Source organism: Sphaerodactylus townsendi, linkage group LG02, assembly GCF_021028975.2.
Source record: "Sphaerodactylus townsendi isolate TG3544 linkage group LG02, MPM_Stown_v2.3, whole genome shotgun sequence".
Taxonomy (NCBI): domain Eukaryota; kingdom Metazoa; phylum Chordata; class Lepidosauria; order Squamata; family Sphaerodactylidae; genus Sphaerodactylus; species Sphaerodactylus townsendi.
The window spans coordinates 56,886,215-56,908,443 of record NC_059426.1 but is presented as its reverse complement, the minus strand read 5'-3'; the positions used below and the strand labels follow the sequence as shown (position 1 = coordinate 56,908,443).

The window sequence follows — 22,229 nt, the reverse complement described above, 5'->3', positions numbered from 1 at the left end:
CTTGTAAAGGTAAGTCTCCTGTGCAAAGTCCAGGTCATTACTGACCCATGGGGTGATGTCACATTACTATGTTTACTAGGCAGACTATATGGACTGGGTAGTTTGCCATTGCCTTCCCCACAGCAAATGGGGTACTCATTTTACTGACCTCAGAAAAATGAAAGGCTGTGTCAACCTTGAGCCATCTGCCTGAAACCAGCTTTGATTGGGATGGAACTCCAGCCAGGAGCAGAATTTTGGCTGCTTCCCACTTTGCAGCTTCCCACTCTGTGCCTTGGGAATTCTATTAATACTCGCACTGTAGCATTTTACCAAAATGCATTACAAGGAATTACAGAATTTCAATTTGTTTTCATATTCACACCACAAACAATTCTAAAATTAAACTGGTTGTGGTGGGTTTTCCGGGCTGTGTGGCTGTGGTCTGGTGGATCTTGTTCCTAACGTTTCACCTGCATCTGTGGCTGGCATCTTCAGAGGTGTATCACAGAGAGAAGTCTGTTACACACTGTGTCTAGTAAGATCTATCAGACCACGGCCACACAGCCTGGAAAAACCACCACAATCAGTTGAATCCGGCAGTGAAAGCCTTCGACAATATAAAATTAAAGGTTACTGTGAATGGTTATTCTAGCTCTTATTTTGGAAGAAAAATAAAGCAGCGTCAATCTTTTATTTTTGAACAGTTCCTGGGTTATGTCCAAGCTCCCCTCAACTTCTGAGAGCCATTGCTGTTGTTAGGAACATTTGATCAGATTTTCTTTCTTCCCTTGATGAGGTCTTGGATGAAATCTGTTGATGTAGCAACAGAATAATAAATCAACGTGACCCAAGCACAAGCCTTTCAGAATGTTGCTGCAGACCTTTGTGGTAATTTAGCGGCAGCTATTTTTTTAAAAAAAATTAATTATATGAGGTTATTATAAGGAAACTAGTAACCACAATGCAAATTAATTTCTGCCTTGGCATGTGCTTAACTCCTCGAGGCATCTTTTTGTCTTCCTTATTAAATGTGGAGAAAGCAGAGATTGCTCTTTTTGTCTGTTACATATGTAGTTTTAACGATTAAGCAACAGAACCTTATCAGCAAATTTTAAAATCTAAACAGATGTGGTAATTTGTCAAATAATTATAGCAGTGATGAGGCGTTGGTGGGAGTATTTGGACAAAATTGTCCAATATCCTTATGACCTTCCCTAATTCTAACAGATGGTTACAGTTAGGGGTGAGTGATCCCCCATCCAGGTCCTTTCCAGAAAGAATTCAGAGTAATCTGATTAATTTGTCAAGGTTGTCTGGAGTCTGGGAAATTAATCCATTGTCTGGATTGGACCAGGGTCAGGCCAATTCCCATAACAACTGACCTATCAGCGGTGAAGATGTCTATATGTCTGACTTGGAAGGTGTAGCACTGAAGGCTGCAGAAAGATTTGGCTGTCTCATGCGTGCCCATTCCCTGTAGGTAACACAAAATGGGGGGATTGCCAAAAAGGTGGGGACTCCATTACCAGTATGAATGTTCATAATGTTGAGAACCAATGTGGTATAGTGGTTAGGGTTTTGGACTAGGATTTGGAAAACCCAGGCTGGAATCCTCGCTATACCATGGGTGACCTTGGGCCAGACACTCGCTCCTAGCCTTTTAGGGTCTCTAAAATTGAACCAAGATAATGCACATAAAGTACTTTGGATGTTCATAAGTGCTATATAAATGCTAAATAGTATTGTTAATCCTTCAGTCCGCTCATAATTGTCTCATGCCTTCTGAATTACTGCTGCATCCTCACGTTTTCACCAGCTGTCTTCTCATACATTATTCCCGTATGAAGATTTCATATTTGGGAATTGTTGCTCTGAACCAATATGTACATGACTCTCAGGAACCAATATTGATTCAGCAAACCCAGCAAATGTGTCTTTAATCCTTTCTAAATACAGTGATGAGAAAATATACTTTGTTTTTTCAGATCACAAAAACACATGTTTGGGTTTTCATTTAGTATATTGATTCAGTTCTGAGACCTTCACATAGTGCCCTCACATGCCAAAAGAAAGATGCCTGACACAGTGTGCTGGCTCATGACACACGGTGTGTGAGTTAAACAAAGGTTTGAGAAACTCTTAACAACTGAACTCCCCTCAACCTCTCATTCAAATGTCCTCGCCTAACCCCTTGCAGCCCATAGGTGAAAAGGAAATCATTAATTAAAAGGACTGAGAAAACACTCAGGAAACCCCCCTTCAAACCACAGCTCCACTCCTCTCCAGTCTTCTCACAACAGGTGATTGTTAGGTGGGAAAGACGCACAGCTCCTACAGCTGGCTGGCTGCCCACAGGTCAACACAAGGCAGCCACTGCAAGGTGAGCTGCACTATCATCTAACTCCCAGAAAGATTTGCCAGTAAAAGCTTTGGCAGGTAGGCTTTAAATAGCCTCCCCATCAACCCATCCTATTGGCTAAGATGCAAACCAAAGGTTCCCATTTGAAAGTCAGGAACCATCCATCTTGTAATAAGATGTGTGCGACATTGTCTCAGAGAATGTATTTCTGTGCATGTATTTACAGATTGCCACTAGTGTCTTACTCTTATATGTGTACACAAATTTGTGCATAAGAGTTATGACGCAAGTAATGATGGATCCACATTTACTGTAGCTTTTCATATATTTGTGCTGACACATATGCACCTGTACACATACAGGAACAACTTTTGTAGCATGCACATTAATGCTATACTAACACCATGACTAATTTTCTATGGTGTGGTATTCCTATGGTGTCCAGAATTATGAGAAATTATTCCTTGACACATTGGCTTGGATCCTGTGAAGCATGATGGCGCAGAGGAGGAAGTAGGAAAAATCCTGCAAACTTGATAGCAGCAGCTAAGTAATACCTGGCTGAGTTTGTTTCTCTTTTGCTCACACGTTCCTAAGACTCAGGTGTGCCCAGAGAGGGAGCCAAAAGTTCCTTGGCTTAGGGTCATAGACTAAATCAGGGAGGAATATTTGCTGAAAGGGGCACCTGCTTTGTATTCAGAAGCCAATACCCCGCCTTCTCTCGTTTCCATTCTTCTTAATTGTAAGCTGCTTTGGGTTCCTGTTGAGAAGAAAAGAGGGATATAAATAATTAAAAAATAAAAAAGTATTAACTGCACCTCAGTAAGCTGAAAATCACCTCGCAAATTGAAATACAAATCTGTAGTGTGGTTTTTTCAAAAGAAAACGCCTAAAAAGGTATTTTAAATCCACACTTCATAAGGTCTGTGCTGAATACCATAATGAATACCAAGGCATTGGTCCAAAAATATCTTTCAGATGACTCGAAATGTCAGACTGAGCAGTTAATAAGCTTTAAATATTCCACAGCCTGCAAAGAAGCTGAAGAAAATTACTCTATACTTCAAACAATGGTGCTTAAATACAGCTCAGTGTAATGCTACAAAACCCGATTTTTAAATAATTTCATTTTCATGCAATGGTATTTCCTCCAGATATTCTGTTAGGGGTTACGCACGCCCTATCCCTTTGCATAATTTGATTTGAACTTTCATTTGAAATTAGTCTGAAATTATAATTTCTTTATCCTCTCTAGAGCTGCTAATCAGTACAGATTACTCTTCCTGGTGCTTTAAAGAAGTTCTGCTTACATAGTTACAGTTGCTTTCATTATTTTTCAATATCTAAGTATTGAGCAGTCTCAGAATGATACTTTGCTTCATTTATCATCCAGGTTTTCTAATGAAGGTGATTTTCCCACAATGTAAAACTTCAGGGACAGTATTCGATTGTCCTCACAGAAAGCAGGAGAATTTAGAGCAGGTTAACACTGATCTCTACATCTAATGCCATAAAGACTTTTTAAAAGTTGGGTCTGATCCAACCAAAGAGAGATTCTTTCAAATGTGATTAATTTCAATGGCAAGAGTTATGTATGTTCTTGAATCTCCTGTTGAAATTAATGCTCTGGCTAGATTTTGTCATATTTTTTGAAAACGATCAAAGGTTGTGGCTTACAACAACTTTGGTTTGTTCCACACAACTCAAATAAGACATCATGAGGATGCAAAAAAAAAAGGCATCCTGGGAAGGCGCTCTGCACAGCCTTTCCCCCAAGACATCCTTATTTCAGCTCAAGACATCTCTTTTTTTAAAAAATGCTTCAAAGTGTACCTTTCCCCCCTAAGCTGCCTGCGAGACGACTTCTGTCTGGCTGTGCAAAATGGAGAGCTCAGAAGATATCTTATGTTTCCTGTCCAACCATTTTGCTTTCTGGTCAGTTTCACCTTCAGGTTGACATTTTGTGTGCAGCTGAACTCTCAGCCCCACCTCCCTCACTAGATGCCTGTCTGTTGTCGGGAGGGGAAGGGAAGGCCATGGGAGGTAACTTTGAGGCTCCTTAAAAGTAGAGAAAAGCAGAGTAGAAAAACGAACTTTCATTCTCTTGGGCAATCAGAAGTTCCGATGAAAGGCAATATTTTTAAACAGTTCTAATGAAAAAGACCCTTACACAGCTAATTCTAGCATTAGTTTTACCTACTCATATCTTTAACAAAGCAGAGTTGAAATGGGTGGTACTAATTCTTCTTCATACTGCTATAAAGGGCGGAAGTCTAATAGGGATCTGGCAGAGTTCACTGTTTTTGCCCACCCGTTCTGTGGACCGGCCATCAGAGGCGTAGCTCCAAGGGTGTGGCGGGGGGATTCCAGGGGCATTCTGGGGCATGGCGGGGGCATTCTGGGGCGGGACGGGGGTGGAGGACACACTTGTGCACCAGGCGCTTTCCCCCCTTTCTATGCCTCTGCCGGGCATGTCTGACTCTTCTGGTGTCTTGAAGACCCATGTCTCCAGTTGCACTGTTTTTAATCTGTAGTCTCTATTTGCATCTGTAAGATAAATGACATTGCAAGTACATGGTGGTGCTTTTAGTTCATAAGATGGGAACAAGGTTAGGAGAAAGGAAAATGCTTTTAACAGTAATTTTTAAATATTTTTGTTAGGATAAAAATGTGAAATATTTGAACATTTGGGGTTGGCATCTTGGTTTATCAAGTGGGTGGTGAGTGGATCTGGTTGTCTCAGAACAAAGAAGTACAAAAAAATCATCACAGGGAAGTAAGTGATAATGTGACACGTTGCTGAACAAGGAGTCCCAAGTCTTTGGGTGATGCCACCCATTAATTGGACCTCAGAAACAAGCCCAAGTGCAGTCTGCTGATTGCTCTTGCTTCTCCTGTGCAGAGCAGCATCATATGCTGAGGGAGAGAACACATTTTCCATCTTTCAGTGCAGGAACATGTGAAGATCCAATTATTTATAGCATCTCTATACCTACATACAGCTATGTACGGAATTCAGTTCACTGTTAAAAGTTTTGATCCCCTCCTCTCAACTGTCAGTTTTAGAGCTTCTCTTGCCTCGCTATTTTTTAAGAAATTAATAGTAAAGACATAAAGATTGAAGGTAGGAGAATAAATTTTTTTTTAAATAAACAAAAATTCTTCCTTTTACTGCCTGTGTTCTGTTGGAATGCTTTAGTGGCATGATTGGTGACATTTTTCACATTAAGTGGTTAACCAACAAAATAAGATTTAACCAAGATGAAACATACAGTGCCCATTCAGTCAACAGGCTGGGGTCAAAATTCGAAATGGTTTTGATAGTACATCTTGCTGTACATGATACTGAAGTTTAGTGAGTAAAACATCTGATTATTATTTGATCCTAAAGAAATAGTTGTGACAGGAGAGGGAGCAGTAGGGCACTGGGACAAGGAGGGTTAACTGTTTACTCTCTGATACTTCTTGGTACCTGTCCTTTTTTACCACTGGAATGTAAAGCAGCCGGGGAGGGGTATTATGATTAAGGAAAAGGGGACTAGTTACCCCTTCCTAGTACGACAGCTCTAACACATATGGAGGGCATCACCTCTTTTTTAGGGCAAATAATACATCCAGCGTTTTGTGCAGGGAACTTCAGACAAATGCCATTTGGCCTTTATTATAATGATTACTACAAAGAGTGGTTTTGTTTATCCATGCCTACTAAATGTATGTCCAAATTAAAAAGCAACAACAACAAAATTTTCCCATCTCTTCCAAAAGATCATCAGACTTTGGTGCAACTGAGCTCTAATAGAATCAACTTCTGAAAACTTCTGTATGTTGTCATCAGAGGCGTAGCAAGGAGGAAAAGCATCTGGTGCACTGGGGGGTTCTCCACCCCCCCACCCCACCCCGGAACGCCCCTGCCCTGGAATGCCCCCGCCATGCCATGCCCCAGAACGCCCTTGTCACACCCCCACAGGGGCGTGCGCCTGGTGTGTCACGTACCCCCCATACCCTTGGAGCTACGCGTCTGCGTATCATGTAGCTGGCAACTCCAAAGATCAGCTTTCTCTTACTATAGAGATGGCAAGAAGACCCAGACATCTGGGCAGACTTTAAGATATGTGGAATTCAAGACATACGTATCTTTATTGGGATAATCAGAGCAAAAAACCCATAAAACTCTGAAGTTTCATTTTATAACAATGAAACTTTAGCTAGTGGAACTGGAAGCATGTAAAGACCACCTGCAGGTTGAATTGGAGGGTTGTTTTTGGCTTAATGTTGGCAAGAGGATAAGGATATGATCTTTAAGATTGGTAATTGCCTCTACAGTTAATTTTCTTCATTAATTTGGAAATGCTCAAAGAAAGGATATTAATAAGTATGCAAGGCTGCTTTTCCCTGCAAGGAGAAAACAGATTGCATGTTATTTTATTTTAAAGATTTGAATGATGATTATATATGGGAAGTAGGGGATGGATGGGGGGGGGAGTGTAAGCAGGATGTGATTAGAAAATTATTCTTAATAGGTACTGGAGAAGCTCCCAGATTTTCTAAGAAATATACTTGTGATCTCATCTTTTTGAAAAGTTGCTATTGAAGGACAAAGTTAAGATGGAAAGCTCCACAAAGATTATTCAATATTATGATCTATTCCAATAAGTTGCGATTGAACACATGAGAGCTGTTGATGGGTGATTATTTTCTGGACTCCTGAGAGAATTCTTTACATGGAGTTATTAATGTCATTTCTGAAATGAGACCAGAGCAGAATTGTTTTACCTCAAAGCTCTGTGTTACTGTGTGCAGTGGTTGTACATTCCATTGGTTCTGGTGACAAGTCAGAAAGCCAAGTCTGCCAACTCTAATCAGAACTCTGAATGGGGTTCAAAGTAGTTTGGGTTCATAACCTTGCCACATTTTTTCCTGGACTTCCCATTCCATAGCCTGTTTCTAGCAGCTTTCTGAGATGAGGGCATTTTGCAAGGATCATTCCAGACAGTGACATAGCAGGAACTAAGATACTGAATTCTGCTACTAAAGCTCATTTGAAGACAGTAAGAACTGCTTGAAATGTAGCTCCCTTTGTTCATTGCATCCCTGTTTGTTCTTTCAAGTACATATGGGCTTCTTGTCATGGTTTTCTTGGAGGATACCCTACCATCCCTCTTTTTGTTAATTTGCAAATAACAAAGGGAGTAGCAGAGAGAGCTCAGGGAAAGACATTAGAAACACATTTTTCTGATGTGTTTCAAAGTGGCCACACACTGGACCATCATAAATGGATACACAGGAACAGACCTCTAAAATCCAGTATTCTCTCCATTCCAAAACTCATGTATTCTTTACTTTGCAGGAATCCCAAGAGCCACAAGTATGGGAAAATTCCTGTACCTTCCATTTTGTTCTCATGTAGAATGGATGGATTAACTGCAGGACATGGTACTTAGTTAAATGTAAAAAAAAAAAGTTCTCTTTCAGTATAATTTTTTCAAAGTCTCCCCTACTCACCCAGTATGAACATTTCTAAGTCATTATTTTCTTTTCTAGAAAACAACTTGATTCATTTCACAGCTACTTTTGTTATTTTCTGGGTTGCTGTGAGGATAAAATGGATGAGAAGAGAGTGATATAAGCTACTTTGAATCCCCATGGTGGAGAAATACAAAATAAATAAATAATACAAAACAAACAAACCATCTTGGATGACCTCTATTATGCAGGCAGGCTCAAAAGGTTTCTAGTTGAACAAAATTTTTTTTAAAATCAGCAGTTACATCTGTTGTAAATTGTTTTTCACCCACATTGAAGCCTATGTCTGTGGGTTCTAGGTGGGCAGGTGTGTTTCTCTTTCATGAAGAAATTTGCATTATAGAATAACACCTCAGCAAAGGAGGATATTTTGTGTTTCCAAATTGATGTTTCTTGTACTGGAAGTCCCGTAGATATGGAGAGCAAGATATGGAGAGCAAGTCCCGTAGATATGGAGAGCAAGATAAGGCAAGATATAAATATTTAAGAGTAATTAAATAAAATTAGAATAAAAGTTCTTTTTTGTGTGTGAAACTGTTGCCTATGTTATCAAATGATCCATGGCACTGTATAGAACAGAACACTTTAAAATATTTTGTATAGTTCTGAAGGGGAGACCAGAGCTACTGGAGCCTGAATTTTTTTGTGGGTGATTGGCAGGCATTTCTGTTTCACCAAGAAATTTGCATTGCAGAATGGCAGTTCCACAAACAAAACAGGATGTGTGTTTCAGAAAATAGAGCAGGAGTATTAAAAGATTCCTGAAAACAATAGAATAAACAGTCTATTTTAAATCGAAAATGTGGGCATCTGTAAAGATTCTTGCTCAAACATCAGTTGGGAGCTAAACTTGTATAATGACTGGTTGCCCTGAAAGAACCCATTTGAAACTGCAAGGTTTCATTCAAATTGAATTTCTCGTAATAATGAATACCGGTATATAAAGCACATTAACATTTTCCATGGGTGGAATAAGACCTTTCTCACTACAAGATGCATTGTGGGCCTTTTTTTTTTTGCTGTTTGCTTTCTGTATCATATACCTAGAGTTATGATTGCCTGCTCTGTAGTTATCAGGGAACCATCAGTGGGAATCAGCGCCAGAATACCAGTCCCCTAAAACAGAATATGTGAATATACAGGTAATATGAGGTGTGTTGAGAGGAACGAATATTTCCTTCTGAAACAGTAGTTTACGCTGTATTCTTATCACACAGTCTTCTCTGAGAAACCTTTGAAGTGGTTGATGGTAGAGTGGTTTGGAAGTGATCTATTGGCAAGCTAGTCATTTCTGCTGAAATGGACAGACATCCTATGGACTTCTATGTAATTGTTTTTGACTGTCTATAAAGCAGGCAGTATTTTCTCTTAATGAGACTAGTGATCTATTTGCAGTCTAAATTTCTGCTATGCTCCTGCCATGGATATCGTGTTCTTTTGCAGAAGAATGACTAAGAAATGTTCTGTATCCTGAAAGCCATTGCTGTTGTTCTTATACCGGAGGCAATGTAAAACATTTGCCACAAGATTACATATTACTATTTTATTTAAGTTTTTAAACTGTGGCAGTACGTACAGGTCATTAAAATAGTGTGGTTAATTTTTCAATAATTAAAGAACAAGCATGCAAAGAAATTTGTGTGTATGTAATGTGTTGTTAAGTTGAAGCAAGCATACGGTGACCATCTAGGGACGTCCGAGGCAAGTGAGAAGCAAGGATGGTTTGCCATCGCTTTCCTTTTCAGAGTCTCCCATGGTGGTCTCCCTTCCAAGTACGATTGCTGCTGAGCTTCAACAAAGAAATTTAGAGGCTTGTTTTATTTTTCTTAACTTGTAATTTGAGCTTTCTGTGAAGAGTTTAGATTACATTTATCTAATGGCAATTTCTATGGCCGTTTCCGCACGGCCCATTAATGGCGCCCTGGGGACGGGATAAACGCCGTCCCCAGGGAGCCATTTGCACAGGCTCTGCGTCGCTCTCCCAGGGCGGCGTCAAGCTTCTGAAAAAACAACCCTTTAAAGGGTTGTTTTTCCTTCAACAGCGTGTTCCCGGCACTGCGCTTAACAGCACCGCCAGGAACACGCTGTTTCCCTTCCCCGTTCCACTCACCGCGCCACCGTTATCAGCCTGTTGGCCGTTTCACGCTGTCCTCCGACCCCTGGAGGTCGGAGGGCAGCGTGGGTGGGGCTGCGACGGCCAGCAGGCCGACGATGGGGACACGGTGAGTGGGACGGGGAAGGGGGAAGAGGCGGCTCTGTGCGGAGCCGCCTGCCGTCTGCTGGCCTGTCTGGAGGCCGCCCGCATGCTTCCATGCGAACGGCCTCCGCCTCCACGCCGGCGAGAATTCTGCCGGCGTGGAGGCGCCTCCACGGCCATGCGGAAACGACCTATTATTGCTTTATTTTCTGATTACATTATGTCTCCATGGTTTACACTTAAAGAATTTTGTCCCTCTTAAAATTATATGCAAATGTTCCTTTATTAAATATAATTAATTTCTGTCATATCATAAGGTCAGTGTTTAACTTTCTTATGTATTCATTATTATTCTGAAGCAAACTTGCTCTACCATTTAAATTAAGAACATAAGAACATAAGAACATAAAAATTCTTTATTTCCCTTGAAGGATATCTTCCAGTTCTTAAGTATCAACAGGTTTATCATTTTTTAAAAAAAAATGATTGTGGGAATGCTTATTGGTATAGGATAAATGAACTTTAAAGAATTTGTGAAATATCTAGATTTCATTTGGAAATGAATTCTGTGGAAAATAAGGGATCATGTATTAGGAAAAGGAATGTAATACAGACTGAGGATTGTATGTATCTGAAGTGATAAAGAGTCAGTGATATAAGGGACAGGCCAGGATTACAGAATTAAAATACAGGAAATATTTCTGATTTTCTGTTACCAACTGAAAATTGCGTATTTGGAAAAGCATCCTGAACAAACAGCATGTTGATGAAGGTATCATGTAATTTCATTTAATTTGTGAAAGAAAAACAAACAAAAACAAATAGTGAGTAGGAACCAGGCATGACGCATTCTGATTTTAGTGAAAATCTGAAGATTAATAGCAGATTTTTACAATAGCTGGTAATGTCTGTGCTGTAAGTAAGTAGCTAGCACCATTTTGAATGTGTAACGTGAGCACTTTTGAAAACTGTGCCTATATCTCAACACGCCCAATAGGTCTCAACCTGTTATACTAGTGTTTACCAGAAACATCAGTGGAAAGAGAGATTGGAAGTTTTATATATCCTAGGAAGTACCATTCTGGTTTCAGTGAGTACTCATGAGTTTTTGCCCAAATAACATAATATGAATAAACACAGTTAAAGTTCTGTGACTCCCCACTGAGAGGATCTTTTTTACAGTATCTGCAGAGATTACCTGTCGTCTTGAGGTGCAGTATAAGAAGCTGGTTACAACAATAACTTATTATGCTCTATGATGCATAGCAGCCACTTTCTCCCCATTTCCATAGGCAATCTCTAAGATCAGTCAGGATGCTGTTTTTAACAATCACATTACATGCATCATGTTTTAAGACAATAATGGTGACGTACCATTGATGTAGTCAACTGTTTTGTAATCTAGGTGTCCAATTCTGTACGGGAGATTCCCTGTCATTGCAAAATACAGCAAGGCAAGAGAGACTGCCTTGTCTGTACTGTGAGCAGCGTGCGTGCTGATCACACATTCATACAGATGCACTTTCTGCCAAAGCGGTTGCGGCTATTCACCTGCTGCTGCTGCTGCTACTGGTAAAGACTGCGGTCTGTGGCACTGACAGCTAGAACTGATGAATGTTAATAGAGCCATGCAGAAAGCTAAAATTCAACATAAATTTACCATGTCAAACGCTGTGCCCTAAAATGTATACATGTGCAAAGTGCAAACATGCTAAGACGTTAACCAAAAGAGAATCCTTTAACATGCTCAGCAATTAGTCATTTGGGAAAACAGTTCACAGGGGAAATATGGCGTCCTGGGAGTTGTGCTTTGTTGCATAGAATAATTTGTTGTTTCTAAAGCAGTGGTCCTGCATCTCTGGCTGATTTCAAGTTTTCCACCATAAATGCAAGCAAGCATCAAATAGGTCAGCAGGTCTTTGTGCTAGATCAGTGGTTCTCAACCTTCCGAATGCCACAACCCTTTGATACAGTTCCTCATGTTGTGTTGACCCCCAACCATAAAATTGGTATATATAAAATATAAAAAGACCATTTTCCTATGATCTTAGGCGACCCCTGTGAAAGGGTCATTCGACCCCCAAAGGGGTCACGACCCCCAGGTTGAGAACCACTGTGCTAGATGCTGGAACTCTCCCAATCTGCTGTATCATTGGCATGTGTGCTTTAAACGTGCCAAGGATCTAAGTTTTGTTTATGCCCCCACTTAAGTCATTCATGGGGTGGCTGGTTTATCTCAGTGAAAATATTACTCATTTTTGGCCTGCTGCCTTTCCCCCCCAAAGTTGAGACGTTGATTTGTAAAACCAAATCAAAAACTACTCCATGCTTTTAGAAGTGGACTAAGTACCAATAAGAGCAGCTTAGTTTTTTCGGGAGTCTCATAATAAGTCATTAATAACAGAGGAACAGCCAGAGGATAAAGCCAGGGGATGAATCTATTTCCAGCCATTTTTTTTAATCTAACAAAAGGGACATTTTATTTTAATTAAATTGGACTTGGTAATCATTATTTGTCATTATGCAGGATTAGGATTGAATAAATTTATTCTTGGTGGTGTTTTCTTCCATCTGATTTGTTTTTATTTTGTCTTTGTTTTTATTCTGACTCCGTCGGGACTCCTGGTCCTTCCAAGGACGTGAAGACTGCACATAAATTCTTTTAGATATACAGTGTTGTAAAGTGTTATGTGGAGATATGAGATCCACAGTTTTCCTTTCCTTTTATTTTCCCCAGTAGGCAAATCATCAAATAACTATTAATGGAAAACATCCCCTTTACTCATACACATTCTGATTCTGTAGCCTCCTTGATGACAACAGGTTTCCAGCCACTAATGCAGCATCTGTTGTCAGTCTTGCTTCTTGACTAACAAATGCTTTTGGTAAACATTTTTTTGTATTGCATAAAGAGGGACACCAAGGTCCTCCCTCCCTCCCTCCCTCCCTCCCTCTCTCTCTCTCTCTCTCTCTCTCTCTCTCTCTCTCATGTGTGTCATCTGGGAATAGGGTACTTCTTCACATCATCCCCATTACTGGTAGAGGGGATTTGGAAAGCATAACAGGAAGCAGAGGCTGTTGGGATGAGCCAACTCAGAGACACTGTAGCTGTCTAAAGACTGGGCAAGCTTTTTGGCTGTGGATACAAAGCTTTCCCAGGCTTGTCCTGTAAGGGCTGATGTGGGAACAGCACAGCTCTTTCAACTGATTTGTGACTGAGTCTCCAACCATGTCCCTTGACTGGAGATTTTATACCCTAATAACAACCAAAGTAATGAAAATTTTAAAAGGGTGCTAAAATAATCTCCATGCAAAGCTGCCCTCCTATGAAAAAAATGGGCCTGAAACTCTTTTAATGGTTTTGGCTCAGCTATGCACTGTGTATCAGAAGCACCCTCTGCTGGTTGCAGCTAGAAAAATTCATTTGCATGTCCAAGCCCCTGTAAATACTTGCGGCAAGCGGAGCTCCTTACAGTACCTGCTATGAAGAATGTGTTCTCAAAAATAAGAGTTTAAGGTGCGGTGGGGACTACTGACATTCTTTCTAATGGACCCTAGGAATGATGACCCTAGGAATGTTTCTAAGATTCTCAGTATTCCAAATCTATTGTCAGCTTTTACCATTCCAAATTTTCCAGGCTATTTCCTCATGTGGATTTCCCCTCCATATGGGAAAAAAACCTGAGTGCATTGCGTGTATTTCATACAAGACAGTCTCCTTGTGAATACGTAACTGGATTAAAAAAATACCAAATTTTCTTTCAAAAATGCTTTAGGGGTGAAGTTATTTGAGGATATTGAATAATTATTGCATTTTCGGATACTATTTCATTCCGTACAACACAAATAAAATGTTTTGAGGTCTGAAAATAAAATGTTTCCTGCAGGATGTCTCCACAGCTTTTTGCTCAAAAATGGAAAAATGTTTTATTTTGAAAAAATTAAACTAGTGACTTTTCCCCTGGAACATTTTCAATATGTTTCCTATACTGTGAGAGCAGGAAACATTTTAATTTTCTAAGCTCTCACTTCCGTTTTGTTGCCCCTGCCATTTTGTGCTGCTTGCTTTCTCCATGCTGCCCTCCATTCACTGTTTTAAGTACATGAATCAACTCAACTCTGGCTGGTGATTTCGGCAATGTGTTGCTTCCCCTCTTCTTTTTTTTTAAAGTGAGGCAGATTCAAAGCTACGAAGACTCAGAGTGAGCCCATATGTGCCAATTCTCGTATCTTGGCTCCCTTGCTTCAAAGCTGCCTCACTGGAAAGAGAAAAAGGGAAAGTGACTCGTTGCTGGAAGTGGCAGGCAAGGCAGTGGAGAGAATTCAGCAATGATACCAAAAGAGGGGAACGTCCCTGGGAAAAAAACTCTGCAAATGGCAAGCAGCACAGAGAGACACAAGGGGTAAAAATTGCCGGTTTTACAAAGCGAGAGTGACAAGCTTTACAGTTGGATGGCAGGCAGGAAAAAAGTACTGTATTCTCCTGAAACGCTTTATTTTCCTGCACTCTATGGGAGAAAAAAAAAGCCAAAATGGTTCTTTGTAAAACGTTTGCAAGATATTTTAAATGTTTTGTGTGGAATCATCCAATGTGGCCTCTCTTCTAGTTTAACTTAGATGGACTGTGCAAGAGGATGTAATAAGTCTCTGCAACGAGGGGGAAAGCTGTTAAGAGAAGTACTGCTGGTGTTAATAGATTTAATCATGACAGAGCTAGATTTAATAATGACAGAGCTGTTATCATTTTGGTTCTTACAAGCCATCCTAAATAATAAAGTGCTAAGGAATCCAATGTCAGGATGACAAACCCTCGACCAATGTAGGAACAAGACCCACCAGAAGCCCTCCCACCTCACAAAACAGCCAGGTCAGGTATGCGGAGCTTTTGCCCATCCAGCACCCGCCTCTTCCCCCCCAAACTGCCAAGCCCTCCCTGTCCTCCCTCCCCACCCCCAGCAGCTCTCCATGGGCCCCACCCACCCCTCCACCTCTCCACCCCCCCACCTCCAAGAACAAGCCTGGGCCTGTGGAGCAGGTTCTGTGGGCCCCTCCCACCCGTCCCACCCCTAACACCCAGCCAGGGCCCACAGAACACCCGGCAAGCGTTACCTGCCCTCACCCTCCCTCTTTATCTAGGCCTGCTGTATTACCCTACGGTGGGTTTTACTGCTAGTATACAAATAATAGATCAAAGACATATCACAGAAAAAGCTTTTAGCTTCCTCTGGTTTTTTTTTAAAAAATGGTTCTGTATCTGACCATTAGAAAAATGGCTTGTTTGAAGACAGAAAAGCATATAGCAATTTCTTCACCAGAAACCACATATTATACTTGATTATTCACAAAAAAACCATCTGCCACAGTTAGACATCTTTGCAGCATTAAATAAGGTGCTACTATGTGGTTTTTTTAAAAAAAATATCTATATATATGGTGAAAAGTTACTAACCATAGTTATACCTTTCCCACAAAAAATGTAATCAGTTCTGGAGACTAACCTTTTCTACTAGGAATTGGTGTGGTCTGTAGCTGACCTGTGGGTTCCTCTTTAGCTCTGTTCTTGGTGTCAGGCAGGGTAGCAAAGTAGAAATTTAGAGCCAGGTTGTTTGCAGAGTGTTTCATATTCTGTTTTGTTGACTGTTTTGTTGATGTAGTGTTCCAATTGCAGAAGCTTTGTATTCAAAAAGTGTCATTCCCAGGGAATTACCTTCCTTCATATAAGCCTTCCCATGAAATTAGATTGTCGTCTGAGATTCTACTTCAAGTGCCTATCTGGGGATTACAAGAGACCTGGTCTTTGTAGTTGTAGCTTCCACTCAATGTCATACGTAGCTTGACGAATTTTTTAGAAAACAGCTGTTCCAAAGTACCTTAGGGATATCTGCCTGATATGTTCATGTTAGTACTGATATAAATGCCTTAATTTTTTCACTATTTGAAATCAAACTCTTATGGAATTTATTTTAAATTAAAGCCATACTTATTTTAGAAATTATTTTGTTGTGCCTAGAAGGAGAGTTCCAGCCAGCCAGCTTTTTTTAGTCAATCTCACCCAGTTCTCTTCTTTACTGCTACATCTGTAGTTTTGGCCCATCTTGCCCACAGTAGCCTTTTTTTTTTTTAATAATCCAAGGCAACCTCATCTTTCTTTTTTCACCAGTGGAAAAACTGGTAGGATTGAACCCTATGAATAAAAAAAAGTAATGGGTTTCATGTGACCACTGGTGAACAATTTTTTTTAAAAAAAATTGTCTTACCAGTTTTATTAAGGGCACTTTATGCATGAATTCATGAGGATGTGAGGCAAAAAAATGCTGGCGTTCTGGCAGATGTAAATAAAAAAAATAAAAAATGTCTAGCTACATCTTTGTTACATGGATCACCAGTCTGATCCCATATACTTTTGTGCTCTGTCTGGTCTTGAATCATTCTAGCAGGGACACAACTGTATCAGATTGTTTTTTAGAATAGAATAGAATAGAATAGAATAGAATAGAATAGAATAGAATAGAATAGAATAGAATCTTTATTGGCCAAGTGTGATTGGACACACAAGGAATTTGTCTCCGGTGCATATGCTCTCAGTGTACATAAAAGAAAAATACATTTGCCAAGAATCATAAGGTACAGCACTTAATGATTGTCATATAGGTCTAGTAAGCAATCAGGAAACAATCAGTAGTAATGAAAACATAAAATGTAAAATCATAAAATAAAATAAAATGTCAGCACAGGCTATAGTCATACAGTCATAAGTGGGAGGAGATGGGTAATAGGAATGATGAAAAAAGTAGTGCAGTAATTATATAATAAGTATATAATAAATAGTTTAACATTATCGAGGGAATTATTTGTTTAACAGAGTGATGGCATTCGGGAAAAAACTGTTCTTATGTCTAGTTGTCTTGGTGTGCAGTGCTCTGTAGCGACGTTTAGAGGGTAAGAGTTGAAACAGTTTATGTCCAGGATGCGACGGGTCAGTAAATATTTTCACAGCCCTTTTTTTGACCCGCGGCAGTATACAGGTCCTCAATGGAAGGCAGGTTAGTTGGCAATTGTTTTTTTCTGCAGTTCTGATTATTCTCTGAAGTCTGTGTCTCATCTTGTTAATGCAGAACCAAACCACACAGTTATAGAGGTGCAGATGACAGACTCCATGATTCCTCTGTAGAACTGTATCAGCAGCTCCTTGGGCAGTTTGAGCCTCCTGAGTTGGCGCAGAAAGAACATTGTTTGTGGTGCTTTTTTGATGACAGTTTTAATGTTAGGTGACCATTTTAGGTCATGAGATATGATGGAGCCTAGAAATTTAAAGGTCTCTACCATTGATACCGTGTTGTCTAGTATTGTGAGAGGAGGTAGGATGGGAGGGTTTCTCCCGAAATCTTACCACACCATTTCTACGGTTTTAAGTGTGTTCAAGTTCTAGATTGTTCCAGTGGCACCACGCAGGCTAGTTGTTCAACCTCCCCGCCTGTATGCGGTTTCATCAAGGTCTCGAATGAGACCAATGACTGCTGTATCATCTGCAAATTTCAGTATTTTAACAGATGGATCGTTTGAGATGCAGTCATTGGTATACAGAGAGAAGAGAAGTGGTGAAAGTACACAGCCTTGGGGGGCCCCTGTGCTCATTTTACAGGTGTCTGATGTAATTTTTCCTAGCTTCACCTGCTGTTTCCTATCTGTTAGGAAGCTTGTGATCCACTTACAAATATGCTCAGGTACTGCTAGCTGATTTAGTTTGGTTCGAAGACTGTCCGCCCTGATCCTATTGAATGCTGAACTAAAGTCAACAAAGAGGACCCTTGCATAGGTCTTTGGCGCATTCAAGATGCTGTGAGATATAGTGCAAAGCCATATTAACAGCATCGCCTGTTGATCTGTTTGCTCGGTATGCAAATCTCGTAAGGGGTCCAACAGTGGGATCCCTGATGCCTTTCAAATGGTACATCACTAGCCTTTCAAAAGCCTTTCATAACTACAGATGCTAGGAGCTAACTGGTCTGTAGTCGCCTGAAGTCTCTTGATGGAAGGCTTCTTCGGCGCTGGGACTATAGTGGAGTGTTTGAAGCAGGAAGGACCATAGCACATCTCTAGTGCTTTGTTGAAGATTTGGGTGAAAAATGTAGCCAATTGGACAGCACAGACTTTGGCCAAGAAGGTGTTATCCTTGTCTGGGCCTGGTGCTTCTTCTGGTGCTTCTGGGTTCTGTGAAATAGATCTTGCACTTCCTCTTTCTGGAGATCACCAGGGGTTGTAAACCCAATGAAATGGGTTCAGTTGTAGGAAGTTTGGCTATTGTTGGTGCGTCTGAGATAGAGGTTGTGGAGAAAGGTGACTGTAGATTGTTTTCAAACCTACAGTAGAACACATTCAGGTCGTCTGCCAATTGCTGATTTCCTTCAGCTTGGGAAGGTGGTTTGCTGTAACCGGTGATATTTTTGAGAGTTTTCCACATTGTTTTTTAAAATTAAGATAAGAAGAATGGATAGGAATATTTCATGAAAAATATGTTGTAAAAGCAGAGCAAGTTCAGTTTGGGAGAAGCTTTTTACCTAATAGGTACAGAACAGCTGATATATTTTGGAAAATTAATCTTGTAAGCCCGTTGAATATCAGGTTTGCCATGCTGCTTTCACTGGGATCCGTTACGGTGAGCAGACTGAAATCTGATGTTACTTGAAAGGCTGGTCTCTTACAATATTATGGTATAGAGCCCTTTCATATTAAGTTTCTGGATAACCGTTTCCCCATCCCAGTTCCTTTTCTTAAATCCCCTGCATGTCCATTCTGTTTTGTTCATTGCCTTGAGGTATGTTGTCCGTGTCAACTATATCATTGTACATCTATGACAATTTAATGGCTGTTTACATTCTGAATAAATGACTCTATTTGCCACAGTAGAAGCAAACCTTCATAGATGTAAATGTCTTCCCTGGATAATGATAGTAGTACTGTGTTGTTGTTTTTTAAAAAAATCGGTTAAAAAGTTGAGCAATCATCAAGAAGTGTCCGTGATGTATGGTGGAGAATAAACAGATAACAGCAGTTCAATAATGGCAGTTTATCAGTAGACAGTGAAGCCGCAGTTTCCCTTGGATCTGATTGGATGTGGCTGTGAACAGTGTTGAGTGTGAGAGCAGATAAACTCTGATCGCTCCTCAGGCTACTGAATCCACTTATGTGGAATAGAGCTGTTTTGAAACAGTGCCCACAGATAATTGGTTGTTTAGTGTTGAACAGCAATGGAAGATAATTGGATATTCTTCTTTTCTACCTAGGTGTTGGACTGGATTGAAAATCATGGGGAAGCCTTTCTCAGCAAACACACTGGAGTGGGAAAGTCCCTTCACAGGGCACGAGCTCTTCAGAAAAGACACGATGACTTTGAGGAAGTAGCACAGGTAAGAAGAACGGGATATTGCGTGGTAAGAAGAACAGGCATATTACCTTGAAGGAAACATGGTGTTGTTTCTAGGATGATGAGATGGGATTTCTTTTCAAACATGTTACATAAATAATGCATGGGAATCCATTACACGTGTTCCTTGATTTATTTAACTCAAGCCAATCTTTATTACGATCCAAGATCAGAGATCAAACACCTCAATGATACACAGTCGTTCCTTGATTTAGAAGAGAAAAGGGTTGGAAACCTTGATGGATCTGTTCTGAGAGGATCCAGCATTAGGCTGACCTTCCTTTTTAATGGGTGGTAGAAGAGCAACTCCAAGCATTGGCTTACACCTTTTGAGAAGCAGGCTGTACTTGTGAGTGGAAAGACATATGATCCTCTACACTTTTTGTGTAGATTTCAGCCATTGTTGGGTGCAGATAACCTTACCATATTCACTTTTGTTTCTGTAACATGCTAGTTTCCTATAATGTGTTCTGTGTGTGGTTGACTTTAAAGACAACTCAAAAGCTGTAGCTGATACAAACTCTACCATCCACATTATACTGAGTATAGGTGAAGTACAATCTTATTCTATGTGCTGCTGCTTTTGTACTGACTACCTCTATATATCCAGGCATAAGTCAAGGTTCTAAATTGTACCCTTGTGACCTAGAGCTGGCATACCTCCAGGACTGCCTCTCTCTTGTGCTTGCTTTTCGTAGAAGATCAGGCCTTTCTTAATAGGCTTTTTTGAGGCAGGTTAGATCAGCAACAGCTGGAAGCAGGGTCTTTGGCATTCTGAAGACTGGGTTTGAAATGATTTGCTTCAGTCATAAAAGAGATGTTGCTGTGTGTCTGCTGTTCACAATGATCCCATCGCCTTTTGCACAAGCTTATTGATTATTTCATTAGACTTCTATCTGCCCTTTTCTCTCCCAAACTTTCAGAGGCTAACTTATGGGGAGCTGGGGGTTGTGTACTCTTGTTCCTTGTTTTGGTTCTTAGTTTTTCATTTCAGATATATCTTTGCAAAGACATTTCAGAAATATCTTTGTAAGTGCCATAGAAATCATTAAAATAAGTAAATAAATACATCTTTACTGACTGACAAGTAGCCAGGCAGGAAATGCCTTTAGATAGACTAAACTTTACAGAATCTCCACATCCAGAAGTAGCAAATCTCTGAATCACAGCGCTGGGTAGCAACATTGAGGAAGAACTTGGCCTCTGTGTGGAAATGAAGTAGCATTGCCAGCTCCAGGCTGGGAAATTCCTGAAGCTCTGAGGGTGGAGTCTAGGCAGAGAAGGGTGTGAGGAGAAGAGTGACCTCACAGGGGCATAATGCCATACATCCAACCCCCCAAAACAGACGTTTTCTCCTGGGCAGCTATCAAGTGGAGACCAGTTGTAATTCTGGGAGATTCCAGGCCCAACTGGAGGTTAGCAACCTTAAAATGGAGTCCAATAATCACTCTAAAGTTCTCGGTGGGCTGGAATGTTTGCACAGGGATTCAACTTAGAAGGTGACGTGGACTATATTGCAAGACAATGCAAACCTTTCATTCTTGGTTTTTTTTCTTCATGTAGACATTTCAAGATCTTACATCTCTGTTGGCTCTTCCTACTCCTGTTCATGCCGGATTCTTCTTCTCCAAACTGCATCTCCACTTCTTTCCCAGCAGATTCTTGATTTGTAGACACATGTGGAGGTCTGCTTAGTATTTGAGTCTCCATGCTAGAACTTCAATATGGAGGAGCAGATGTTGAAGTCTCTTAGACCTCCAGTATGATGATTCAAACTCTTGGCTGTAAAACCACCCGTTCAGGGTTGCCAGGGTACAGCTAGTAACCTCTGGGAGCATTTTGGGGTAGGGTCTGGTGCACCAATGCCATTTCCAGAGAAAACCAGAAATGTCATCACAAAGTGCTCTAGAATTTCCAAAATTCTATGGTAAAACCATAAGAATTTTGCACACCCTAAAACTCCCTATGTCATCACCAGATGTGACATCATCACACTGGCACAATCACGGCCAGATTAAGTCCAACTGATACCATGAGCACAATCCAAACTTGGTGCCCTGGCCCTTCCATTTGCAAGATTCATAATTCAGTTTCCTTGCAGGCCAGTCTGACCAGATTTCACAATTTATATTCAGCTCCCCTAGAATAACAGAATGACATAACCATATGTTAAATTACTCAATATACTGTGTGTTAGGAAATCGGAATACATGTATATATTATGTATAACCCATATTCATGTAAATTTTTACTGGGTATATAGATCTATGGCCTACTGATAGTCTTTTAGATCTAGCTGCCATAGGCGCATACTTACCTACATACCTGTACTGATACTGTGATAATAAGTATATACAAGTAAACTTGCTGCTCCCAGTGGTTGCTATGATATCAGTACATGTGCTTGTAGTCAGTAACTTTAGCTGCCAGAATTTGCATTCCCTGGGAGGCGATACTAAGATGGCATAGAGACATGTCAGTCTTTTTGCATTTTAGTTAAGGGTATTGGCTGCATTTTTATCTGTAAGATATACATGAACATGACAGACCTTTATTGTGGGACCCTAGTTCACCGGAAGTTGAACTAACTTTTTTGTGGTGGTGGTGTCCTTTATTTCACTTTCTGTGGTGCCCCTTTCCCTTTTGGTGCCCTAAGCACATGCTTATTATGCTTAATGGTTAATCCAAGGCTGGGCGCAGTGCCCCATTTCCTCCTGCTGATGTTTCAAGCTCCAGTGATGAAC

General features: G+C 40.4%; 1 protein-coding gene across 7 annotated transcripts in view; it reads left to right on the top strand.

The window, feature by feature from the left end:
• The window catches only part of KALRN (kalirin RhoGEF kinase), a 668,527-nt gene that overhangs the window by 376,455 nt on the left and 269,843 nt on the right, over positions 1-22,229 (top strand). For all 7 annotated transcript variants that reach the window (XR_007243596.1, XM_048485754.1, XM_048485753.1 and 4 more), the window contains exon 10: positions 19,346-19,468. Coding sequence is in view for 6 of the 7 variants with exons in the window: in XM_048485754.1 (XP_048341711.1) it covers positions 19,346-19,468 (123 nt within the window). In the remaining variant the exon portion in view is untranslated. The remainder of the gene's footprint in view (positions 1-19,345; positions 19,469-22,229) is intronic.